The 13,065-nt window shown below is 37.4% G+C and overlaps 1 protein-coding gene across 1 annotated transcript in view; it reads right to left on the bottom strand.

Annotated features, from left to right (window-relative positions):
- LOC103507575 (obscurin-like) overlaps positions 1–13,065 on the bottom strand; it is a 123,172-nt gene that overhangs the window by 82,131 nt on the left and 27,976 nt on the right. Inside the window, 9 exon segments of the mRNA XM_026822405.1 lie at positions 1,526–1,658; positions 3,537–3,667; positions 4,143–4,248; positions 7,075–7,554; positions 7,957–8,105; positions 9,629–9,962; positions 10,450–10,710; positions 11,891–12,028; positions 12,554–12,716. Coding sequence (XP_026678206.1) covers positions 1,526–1,658; positions 3,537–3,667; positions 4,143–4,248; positions 7,075–7,554; positions 7,957–8,105; positions 9,629–9,962; positions 10,450–10,710; positions 11,891–12,028; positions 12,554–12,716 — 1,895 coding nt within the window.

The raw sequence follows: 13,065 nt of genomic DNA, 5'->3' as shown, positions 1-13,065 counted from the left end.
TGTTGTACCGTTTTGAATGAGGAAATTCTGGTACGAAAGTATACCAGGGGGCCAAGGTACGACGTGTTGAATTTGGGGACCAAGGTGTTCTTCTTTTTCCTCCTCCTCCTTCCTTCTTTTTTATCGTCTTTTACATCTCCTCTTCCTTTTTCTTGTTCTTCTTCCTCCTCCTCCTTCCTTCTTTTTTATCGTCTTTTACATCTCCTCTTCCTTTTTCTTGTTCTTCTTCCTCCTCCTCCTCTTCCTCCTTTCTTCTTTTTTATCGTTTTTTACATCTCCTCTTCCTTTTTCTTGTTCTTCTTCCTCCTCTTTTCAGTGTTCGGTTCCAGGATTTTCCCATTATTATTTTGTTTTGTTCTAGGAAAAAAAATCGTAGGTAGTAAATTCCTATTAAATTATTTCCTGAAACTTGCAGCTGCTTGGCAGTCCTACAATAACTTACCCTTCCAGTTTTTTGCATGAACATAATTTCGCGCCTGAACGCTACGACAAAATAAAGAAGCAACTATGATCTATATCGCATACCTACCTATATTGCGTTGTGTTGAGTGATGGGCTGATGGGCGATATTTCGACTGACTGTGTAACACATCAACGATCAACATTACGTACATAACAATTGAGACTATACATTGAATATACACTACATAACCTAACACATAACAATTGAAATTATACCTGTACCTACATAACGTACCACATGTACAAAACACATATCACACCCATACGTTTGGTGTCATTCCAAAGATAAATGACTTCCGTTGTTAATTAAAATAGCGAACAAATTGTGCCATATTCCGTGATGATAATTTTTAATAAATAAATCAATGAAATAAACAGAAAGATAATAAGGTAGGTAATAACGAAACAAGTGTACCATTATTTCCGATTCCCATTGAATGAACGAAGTTAGATTAAATTTTTTGTCCGATTCTTTTATTACTTTCTATTTTTTTTTTTTTACTAATTTTTGTCTGTATCAATATTCTTTCTTTCGTAACATTTAAATAGATTGTGTTGATTGTATGAATATTTTTTCTTTTGTTAATTTCAAATGGATCACGATTGTGTTGAAATTAAACAAAAATTTCCAAACACCTAGAGCTACTCAATAGTTTTAGATGTTATAAAATTTTTGAGAGTTCATTTTCTGAGTGAACTGAACTAGGTAGAAGTGATTTTATTGGTGGAGATGGCAAGTTACCTAAATTTGTATGAATGCCTGCAATCCATTGTGATTATGCAAAGTGCAATATACTAACTTTTCTTGGGGATAACTCCGTGATAGGTACCTACTAGGTATTATAGGTATTTCAGAGCAATTTACTCAAATTATCTCGAAGATTTGATAAAACTATAAAATGTTAGTAAAAAAAAAGCTTTACTTATAAATGTTGGTAAAAAATATCCTCTTATTTAAATGTTAGTAAAAAAAAAGATCCTCTTAGAATAAATAAAAATATTAGGGGAAGGACATTGACCGGTTCCCTTGGGAGAAAGGGGCCAAAGAAAGATTTGTACTTACAATTTGACTTCGGGTTTAGGAGATCCAGACACCTTCACCATAAAGCGAAGGAATGTCTTCTCCAGCACTGCAGTGTTCTTCATACCTATGAGGAACTTGGGTGAACCATCTGGTGAATCTTCTTGATGATCATCTGCAAATAAATTGAAGAGTGGTGAAAAAAAAGTTAGGAAGACAGATATTAGTGTACAAACTAACAATTTTCATGTGTAGCAAAATATTGCAATTTCTTAAAAGTTTACGTGCAGTACCTATCGACACAAAGTTATTATTGTAACCCACGCCCCGCCTTACTCTGTCTTTACCAGGCGAGCACATTGACGTTTGAGAGGGGGGAGGGGGAGGGCAATCATTATAAACAGATGCACATAAGTCAATACGAAAAATACATAAAATTGTAACTACGAAATATAACCCCATTCCATGAGGTTCTGTTTTTATGATATTGGATTGAGATCATGTACACTAAACTGCGATTAGGATAAACCATACTGCTGACAAATTGCCAAATTAACAAACACAGGAAATATAATAAGATCGATACAGTATAATATTCTTGAAAGATGGCTTTCGTAATAGTATTATTATTTTTTTCTCTTAAATCCCAACCAGACCTTCCTTAACACAAGTAATATTTCGACTGAAGTAGGTTAATTAGTTAATGGGCGATAATGGGATGAATGGAGTTTTATTGGAACTCATTAAAATAGAAACGTTAATAGACATTGAATGGAATAGATTGCCATGGGATTTCTGTTAGCATCTTGGAACATGAGTTTCTGGAGACAATTCGACCTTCGGGGAGTCTTTTTCTCTATGTGAGGTCTGCAGTTTCTGAATTAAAATTATTAACTTCATTATTAAACTTTTTGAAGCACGCTTCTTATGCATTTTTAAAACATTTTGGATTTTTTTTATGTGTATCTTTTATTATTATTATTTTACAAATAACTATGGTTTGCCCTAAACTTGATGACGGTATCATTTCGATGACGACAATCCAATAGTGAATAACACATTCGGAAATATATTGATAATGTTGAGATGTTACTCACGGAAATCAAAATAAACACCTATACCAGCATGGGTATTATTGAGATGCCGAGAATGAAACACAGCCTCCACATTTTTCATATTGAAATATTTCAAATTTTCACGTTCATTTTGAACTAGAGATGAGTGAGTGAGTGAGTTATTAAAAAGAATTACTCAGTTATTAAAACTAATTACTCAGTCAATGAGTCAGATCCTAAAGGTAGGTACATAGGTACTGATTTTCTCTAATCACTACGGGCTTAAAAATTCTAGGAGGGACGGACCCTAAAATGATGCTACACGTTCAGTTTTCAAGATAAAAGAGTGATATTTATTTTAAATGAAAGATAACAAAATGAGGTTTACTTTACTTTATGTTTGTGATGGTGATCAGGTGTGGCAGACAACGCTATCCGAAAAATTGCCCTAATTTTGAAAACACTCAATCTGTGTGCAAAATCGGCATACTACATTTAGCCTTTCCTGGGCTATAGCACGAATTTCGCGATAAGAAGCACCCGTTAACTCATCCAGAGTCCTTGTCTTATAAATATACACCTTGTTTTTAACGTATTTCCATGATCAGGATAAAATCCGCCCCGGGTGGGAATCGAACCCGCGGCCTAGCGCTTACAAGGCAGACGCACTACCAATTAAGCTAACTAGGCTGGCTACAAAATAAATGAAAAACCAGCCAGTCTAGTTAGCTTGGATGGTAGCGCGTCTGCCTTGCAAGCGCTAGGTCGTAGGTTCGATTACTCGGGGCGGGCTTTATCCTAAACAGATAGGTCAGGTCCGTTCTCGGTAGGGCTGGTTTCCTCCCATCCTCTCTTCCTTTCTTCCTTCTCTCTTCGCTTTCAGAAAGAACAATAAAATTACAGTTCCCTCTATGAAACCTCTTAAAAATGAAAAAACTGTGGAGTTAAAAGTTAGAATTCTCTTCGTTCGTTCACTAAAAACAAGCCGCAATACTTACGTTCCACTGTAAGCCGGGTAGTACAGTAAGAGACAGCTCCATCTTCGTTACTCGCCCTCACTGTGAACGAATCTTCATCGCTCTCTCTCACTCCCATAATGTGAAGTGTGTGGTGAACCTGATCCGATGAACTGGAACAGGAAAAGAGATAGGGTTAGGTAGCGCACAAAAAGAACTTTTACAAATGACTCAACTATTTCGGAAAGCCTCTTCAGAGTTTTTGGGGATATCACAGCATTACTCACAGCCTCCTTTACTAACTCATTCTGTTAACTTAAATGTTAAAATCTGTAAATTTTCTTTTTACCCTGATGCCGCTAAAGCGAAAAATTCTGCAGAAATTTCTCTCAAAAAAAAAAAAACCCCAATTTGTTTTTTTCGCTAAAGAGAAAAATTTTGAAAAAAAAAAAAAAAAAAAAAAAAAAAAAAAAACAGGATCTCCGGTGTGCAAGCCTAGTGTGATATCCACTCGGCTACGGGAATTGCTAGATTTTTCATTTCATTTTACTTGATTTATTTTTCATTGAACGACCCCTTGAAAGGCCCTAGTCATTTCTTCTTTTCTTTTTCTTCGCAAATAGGCAGAAGTGACCGAGAAATACTAACCTGGAGGGGAAGTACCGATCCCCGTATGAGGGGGGAATGGGTTTATTGTTCTTCAACCAGAGGACAGAGGCCGCCACATCACACTCAAGTGTTGCATCCTCACCCACTGTGAAACAGATAATGAAACAGATGACTATGGATACAATGAAACACTTGAAACATACAAGCAACCACCCCCCTTGCAACTTGAAGCAATATGAATCGCAACATATCAATTCAAAGTTTGCAACATAAAATGTAGATAAACTTAGAAAAACACCCAAAAAATGGGCTAAAGACAAGTTTGAATGAACTCAACATAACATTGTAAACTCGGACGAAAGATCTAAAGATGTGTCCAAACGTCGATCGGCGAGGTGAATCCATGTTATCGAGGCAGTGTGAACGGTTCAGTCAACATCGATCGACGGCAATTTTAGTATTTCATTGAATTATGTTAGCCCCCAAGTGATTGTTTGTTTGTTGTTGTTGTCGTCGTCGTCGTCGTCGTCGTTGTTATTTGTTTTTGTTTTTTTTTTTTTACTCTTGAAGCTGAAGGTTAACCCCTTTGGCCTTCGAAATACGACACGTGTGTATGACCTTGAACGTGTAGAACATCTGTCACCACATAAATATCATAATTAACCCTCTATCTAACCTCGTCTGAATTTTTAAATTCGTCTGATGTCTGAAATTAATTGGTCACACTTGGCAACAGAGTAATGAAAACATAAAAAAAACTATATATTTTTTTATATATATAATTTTTAATAAATAGTTTCGAATGGGGAAAAACATAAGGTACATATTTACCTCAAATGTAGATAATTAAAATGTATAAAGCTGATTTTTAAAAATTAATATCACAGGCTGGTAATAGCGGAGGCTAAATTTAGATTTAGAAATTAACGACTAATTGAGTTGAGTTTATGCAAAGTTAATTGAACTAAATCTTAATTAATTGAACTTCAACAGTAGAATTAATTAACAGAAAGATACTGAGACAATTTGCCTATTTTGATTAAAAAGCGGAAGGTATTGTTTATATTGTATTGTTTCACTGATTTGTTTACAAATAAATGTTCTTATGTTCTTGTAAATGTTACTTTTGTAGTTTTGTTTGTATTCAAAAAGATGAATCTTACTAGAAAGTTTAAACGCAATTTAAACTCTGAAGATGTCTTTTTACTAGGTATGTAGTTTATACTTTTCTTTTAATCATTGGTGACAATGTAGAATGTTGTTAGATGAGCGTTTTTTTACTTGTAATGTTGTACTTTATTAAAGATCTATTAAATGTTGTATGCAGATATGTTTGTTTTAGATTAGTTAGGGTTCTTGAAATCTTTAATTTGTCATCCTAACTGATGTAAGATTGTCAGATAATGTCCGGATTTTCAACGACCAAATGTGGCCTCTTTTACACAAAAAATAGATTCTCGAATGGTTAAAACTAAAGTTGAATAGATAAACAGTGAAGAAAAGTCCAGGTTTAAAACACAAATAATACAAAGATATAACTGTAATCGAATTCAGGACAGCAAAATGTTCAGTTACAACGTAAAAATAAATAAATAGGTTTGATAAACGTAGATTTTTACAATTTATTATTAATCAAATATTAGTTAGAATTGTAGATAGGTTAGCAAAAAAGAGTTTAATTAATTAATATTCTGTAGGCAAATTATTTTTCGTAATTATTTTCGAACGGACGGCGGACGAGACCGTTATTTTCGGATGTTAAAAACGTTTCGAAAGATAAAAAATTTACAACATTAAAAAAATTTGCTTTTTGCTTCTTTTTTCTCATTCTTAGAGCATACGTAAAAAAAACTTTTTTCTTTTTTGCTAATAATAAAAAATAGTTTTCTACGTCTTTGCAGTGCCGAGTGGTAAAAAGTGGTGACGTTTTAGTACACAAGGCCAACAAGGCTTCCAGTTCCAGAGTTTAACATTTTGTCTCTATGGCGTTTGAGTGAAATATGTATTCATATCCATGAGCTCATGCATAAAATTATTCGAAGAAATCATTTTTCGACGATTTTTCAACATTCCTGAATCACATTGGTTGTTTATGAGAGCTCAGAGAGTAAGCATCTTGCTATTAAATCCATTAAAAAAGGAAAGAAAAATCATGTTGATTGGAAATCTATGAATCCGGGTCCGAACACCGATCTTTGCGGAACTCCGAGCCCACAACCCCTGAACTGTCACACCACGCCGACAGAGAGAGAGAGAGAGAGAGAGAGAGAGAGAGAGAGAGAGAGAGAGAGAGAGAGAGAGAGAGAGAGAGAGAGAGATAGTAGGTGGGAGGGAAGAAAAGAGAGATATCGTTTATCTCCCTCGGAATGACGTTAGTAGTGTTAGTACCGTCAATTATGAAACAGAGAAAATAAATAAGAAGCAAAGGTAATGAAAAAGGAGAGGAGAAAGAGAGAGAGAGAGAGAGCGAGAGAGAGAGAGAGAGAGAGAGAGAGAGAGTGCGTGTGTATTAGAAAGAGAGAGAAAGAGAGCGAGAGAGAGGGTTAGGTTAGATGAGATTATTTTTAGACACATACACAGAATATCTTGGCAAAAAGAGAAGCGTTGGTAATAAAAACAGATGATATGATATGAAATGAAATAGTTGTTGCCAAGCTACCAGAGTGTATGAAAGGGGGAGCAGGATTAGTTTGGTTCGGGTACAGGAACCGCACAATGTTTATAAATACGTTTTTTTTTTTTTAAATCTTATTTATTTGTTTATTATTTAACTAGGTAATTTAGTTGGGTATTTTGTTTATTTTTAGTGCTGATTAATGATTAATTATGTTTATTAAAATTTATTGTATGTTTTATTAGATAAGTTTACTTCCTTTTCACTTAATTTTCTAATAAATGTTATAGTTTTTTTCCTAAGAAGAAGAAGAAGAAGAAGAAGAAGAAGAAGAAGAAGAAGAAAAAAAAATCTTACCTTTCACAGCATATGATTCCAGGGGTTTGGTAAACACGGGTCCTTCTTTCTCCCCAGCCTCAACATCCGAAATTCCCACTTTAGTCCGGCGCACGGTCTGGTCTTCGTCCAAAACCGTCTTCTTAGTCAGGCGCTCTGTCTCCTCATCGTCCAAAGCGCGTTTACCGGTAACACTCTCTTCGCGAGCATACTGTGACGTACTAGTTCTAGTACGGGAGATTGAGGAAGATTCCTCGTCCAAACCCAGAGCTGAACGTTTAGTCAGGCGATCGTCTTCATCCGCTAGGCGTTTAGTACGGGTCGCACTCGAGTCTTCTTCGTCCAGAGCACTCGCGCGTTTAGTACGGACGGAGCTGGAGTCTGTCTCGTCCAGACCGTAGCGTTTAGTCCGGGTGGAAGAGGTGTCTTCTTCGCCAGTGGATGAGGAGTATTTGGAGGACTTGCGAACGGAGGAGGTGGAGGTGATTTCTTCTCCGTAATCTGTGAACAAATGTGTGGAGTGGAAATACATAGATTAGATGGAGTGTATTTTAATAAACAAGGAACAAAGAGAAATTTGATGAAAAGCACTTTGATCTGTACAGGATTAACAAACACTTTATGATTCAAAAATTCAAATCTTTCAAAAATTCCTTCATAATGCACTTCGGTAAACGTTGTGACTTGGACTTGAACCACTAACCTCCGGATCCTAAGTCCACCGTGCTAACACACACGAGTATCTTACCTAGATATTATTTTTGCTAAATTGCTTATAAGTAAATACTCGTATTATTTATTTACCTATTAACTAAAAGAGATAAGGTTCTAAATCTTCTTTTACGGAACAACTCACTGACTTCTATCTTCGAATGGTTTACAAAAGTTTATGTGTTTGCTTACCTCCACGCCTGGTAGTGCGTCCTCCAATCCCGATCTCCTCATTATTATTATCATAGGTTTTACCATCCAGATGACGTACTGACGATATTTCCTCTATAGCACATCCACTGCCCACACTATCCGTCCTGCCATAGGACTTGATTCTAGCACTGGAAATAAACAACAATATAGAGTAGGTATTATTATTATCATCATAGGATCTTGAAGACAACAATATGAACCTTACTGACTTTGGTTGATATCTGGATGGGTGACTGTCCGATTTTTACCAAATTGTTACAGTCGCGTTCTTGGACCATACCGGGATAGCATACCAAATTTCTTTTCTCTACGACAAACCGTTCTTGAGATATTTTTCCACGAAATGAGGGTTAAGCAACAATTAGTTTGGTTAATATCTGGATGGGTGATTATCCGATTTTTGCCAAATTGTTACAGTCGCGTCCTTGGACCATATCGGGATAGCATACCAAATTTCATTTCTCTACTACAAACCGTTCTTGAGATATTTTGTTCACAACCTTTTCAACATTTTCCACGAAATGAGGGTTTAGTAACAATTACTTTGGTTAATATCTGGATGGGTGACTGTCCGATTTTTACCAAATTGTTACAGTCGCGTTCTTGGACCATACCGGGATAGCATACCAAATTTCATCGCTTTACGACAAACCGTTCTTGAGATATTTTGTTCACAACTTTCTACTTTTTCCCATTTAAACCTGTAGTACGTACGTACGTAACGTACAGACCATGGGCTAAAAACCACTTTTTTGGAATCAGGGGACCCCAAAACGGATATTTCCACTCATTTCCCGATTTTGAAAATTTGGACCGATTGCAATACTTTCATTACTAGTATAGCTCCGCTATACTGTAGTAATAGAAAGTAAAAAACATTCATCTTTTAATACCTAGATGTCCTAGATTATTGTTTTTATTATTTTCTTTTATGTGTAATCCTACAGCCTCCACTAATTCATGGTAGAAGATTTACAATGTTTATAAAATTGATGGAAATTTCAAAACAATATTGCCAGGCATCTCTCTCTCTCTCCCTCTCTCTTCTTTTTCTTTCTCTATCCATCTCCCCGTCTCTATCCATCTCCCCCCTCTCTCTCTCCTTCTTTTCTTCTTCATCTTCTCTCTCTCTCTTCATCCCCCAAATGCGTCCGCTTCTCTCCACCTTCACCCCTCACCTCAAACTCTTACCTAGGTAGGTACCTAATAAGCAGAATAAAATTTATGTATACTCTAATCACATCAAACTTCTATTAGGTAGGTAAGAAACTAAGAACGTTAGGTCATGAGAATGAAAAAGAAAGAGAGACAGGAAGATAGCATGTATTGAGACGTTTTTAAACATGGGAAAATTATCATTTCTAATCATTTGAATATGTATCTTAATCTTGTCATAAATGAGAGGGAAAGAGAGAGAGAGTTTTTTGGCAATGGAATTTTCAACGCGAGTGCTATTTTTGGGTATACCTCTAACAACACCGGTGATTGAGAAATCGTAGGGTTAGCTCGTCGTTGGGAAAATGGTTACATGGTTGGAGAACTGTTGGCCAACGGTAAGACAGCGCGCCAACCCATACATTTTGCCATCCAACAAAATATAACGTAAGACCAACAAGGCATAATTATAACTAAAAATTAATTACTAGGTAACTTACGGGACCCAGAACTTCGCATGCTGTATCGATCCATATCTTCTTCTGCTTGTTCTTCAGCAACAACAGTACTGTCCTCAGGTATCGGTGATCTTTCTACTACAGGTGATCTGTCTACTACAGGTGATCTCTCTACTACAGGTGATTTCTCTGCAGCAGGTGATCTTTCTACAGCTGATGTGTCTGGGGACCTATCCTTAGCAGCAGTTGGTACGCTAGTTAAGCTCGGTTCAATAGGGGTTTCTACGCTGGGTGATGGGGCTTTAGTAGTTTCAGTTGAAGATTGTTTGGTAGATGAAGTATTGGTGATTTCTTGAAGGACTTTCTTGCTCTCTACAAAACAGAGAAAAAAATGTTTGATAGAGGATAACTGTAAAACTGCAAAATCCATTTGGCGATTTCGGTGACAAGCTACTTGCCTACTCACATTAACCTCACACACCCTAATTGGGCCAGGATAAGCCAGCAACACGCGATTGCACTGATGGTCACCCATATGGATACTAACCACACGCAACACTCCTTAACTATAGGGTTCCATTGGGAACTGGTTCATTCAATGTGCTATCTCAGTTAAAAAAAAAAACCTTTCCTTTTCTTTTCTTACCTACAGAAAAGAAGGTATTTTCTCCTCTATGCTTACCTACAGATCCGGTCTCTTCAACACGCACACTCCGCTGGGTCACTACCCGACTGCATTCCTCCTGTACTATTAGTTCCCCGGCTTCTATTCTTCGTTATATTCCAACCACTTATTACCCTAAGTTTTTCGTAATATTCTTCGTTATAAATATTACAGAACAAACCGTTATACGCTTACCTACAGACCCGGTTTCTTCAACACGCACACTCCGCTGGGTCACAACACGACTGGATTCCTCCTGTACTATGAGTTCCCCGGCCTCTATTCTTCGTTCTACCTCCGGAGCAACACACTGGATTTCGTCCTCTAGCAATTCATCCTCGTCAGAGAATCGGAAGATCGCTTTCTTCTTGGGGATCTCTAGGGGGGGACGCTCGGGTACTTGTACGTGTTTCAGTTGGGACTTGACGCGCTTCTGCTCTTCGATGAGTGGATTACCTGAAGGGGAAATAGAACAGAAGAGTTGAAACAGAAGAGAAAACAGTAGAAGAGAATCGATTAGGCTTGGGTATTTCGACGGGCTTTTAAAAAGAGTTAAAACAGGAGAGAATAGATTAGAATTCGACAAGGAACTTAGGAATAGATAAATTAGATTATACTTGGGCATTTGGAAATTTTGGAGGTGTTTCAGATGGGATTTGACTAACTTCTGCTCCTCGATGAGTGGATTACCTGGAGGGGGATGGAATAAAATGAATAAATAGAAGGGCGAAAAAAAGTTAAAACAGAAGAGAATAGATTAGAATTCAACTAGGAACCTAGGAATACCTTAGATTAGGTTCGGGTATTGGATATTTTGGAAGTGTTTCAGGTTTCAGATGGGATTTGATTCGCTTTAAACTCTTCGAAGACTGGATTTTCTGAAGAAAACTCCCAACCACAACCCATCTTCAAGCATGTTAACACACCCCTGCTCACGGGTTCTCAGACCACAACCCATCTTATAGCTTGTTAACACAAACATAGGTACTCCATAATGGGTAGAACACCCTACCCAACCCACAACATTACCAGTTTATCAAACGGTATACAAGGAATCAAGGAAATGAAATATATCAACATTATCAACTCTTTAAAGTCTGGGAAATTTCAAATTTATGTATTACCATAACGAAACATTAAAACTGAACTCATATCATTTCTGATTTCAATAGACAATTGAGGACAGTGACAAAGGGCGTATTTGGCCTTTTCTGTTTTTCTTCTAAAATGCCGTGTTTTACCTGATGAGGTGATACATAATATCCAAAGTTGGTTAGGACCAGCTACATGAAAGTTAACCAATTATGTTACCTAGGACCCATCTTATAGCATGTTAACACACCCCTGCTCACGGGTTCTCAGACCACAACCCATCTTCAAGCATGTTAACACACCCCTGCTCACCGGTTCTCAGAGTCCCACTATCGCATCAACAAAAAATTGCACACTTATGTCGATTGCAAATATTTCAACTGGTTTTCTCTTGGTGACCTAGCACCTAAATGGGAAATATTATGTCTCTTCTCGCCCATCTGATGAGAGGCATACTACGGTATGGAAGGGCCGCATCTCCCCTTACCCCCCCTAGATATGGCACAGGGGATGGACATGCTACGACACAGATCACAAAACTTACCGGTAAATTGTTCTATATCTTCAGCGACGATATCGTCGGATATTTCCAATTCAACTCCCTTGAGGGATCCAAACTTGGACTCGGTAGAACTCTCCTGTTGAACTCTAAGGTCGTCTGCAGCGTGCTCTGCTAATGCCACTGGAAATAAAAATGGTCAGTATATAAAAGCAACCTCCGTGGCCGAGTGGGTATCACACGAGGCCTGCACGCCGGAGGTCCCTGGTTCGATTCCCGGCGAGGTCGAAGTTTTTTCGGCTCCGTGCTTGGAGTTCGGGGTGCACTCAGCCTCGTGAGGACAATTGAGTAGCTACTTTAGTCGAGTAGCGATCAGTGGCGGCATTACCAGTGTAAAAAGATTTTTGATGGATGGATATTGATTGCAAAGGAATGTAGAATGTAGAATATACCTTGTTTATCCTGCTGAGATAGGACTGAAAAGTCCCTTTTCCCCCGCAGTCTAACCAAGGTCTCATATATTTGACACATTATGGGGAACACATATTACAATAGATGAACATCCTGATTAATTAGAAAAAAAGGAAGTACTTAGAAATGCTGTGATACCCACAAAAGATGTGAAGAAGCTTTGCTTTACCGCAAAGAACTTGATATTGATTGATTGGTAAGAATTTTTCATATTCGAGCCTTTTTCCAGCAACTTACAGATATCAGCGGCGTATTGTCGTATCTCGTTAAGCCACTCGGTCTTAGCTTTAGACTTATGAGCTTCCAATAGAATTGGATATTCCGGAGTCTCAGGGAACTTATGACACAACTCGAATTTGAGCTCACTCGATGTATCGTCCTTGATCTCAACTTCAGGGAGCTGCAGAAAAACGAAGACACAGACAGATATTAGACATTGAGTATCCAAAAAATGTAACGGTAAGAAATAATATCAAAAAAGAAGGTAAAATCTCGAATTTGAGCTCACTCGATGTATCGTCCTTGATCTCAACTTCAGGGAGCTGCAGAAAAACGAAGACACAGACAGATATTAGACATAGAGTATCCAAAAAATGTAACGGTAAGAAATAATATCAAAAAAGAAGGTAAAAAAATCCTGTTACCGATATGTTTAAATGCGTGTTTTATTGCTCGTTAAAGTGAGGATTTTTTCCCCCACATCAAAAGTTAGAGTTGAGACCTAGGTCCGAAATTGCTTGGACATTTCC

This window comes from Diaphorina citri, unplaced genomic scaffold (genome assembly GCF_000475195.1).
Source record: "Diaphorina citri unplaced genomic scaffold, Diaci psyllid genome assembly version 1.1 scaffold324, whole genome shotgun sequence".
Taxonomy (NCBI): Eukaryota; Metazoa; Arthropoda; class Insecta; order Hemiptera; family Psyllidae; genus Diaphorina; species Diaphorina citri.
The sequence above is the reverse complement of the archived record's forward strand: the minus strand, read 5'-3'. Positions and strand labels throughout refer to the sequence as shown.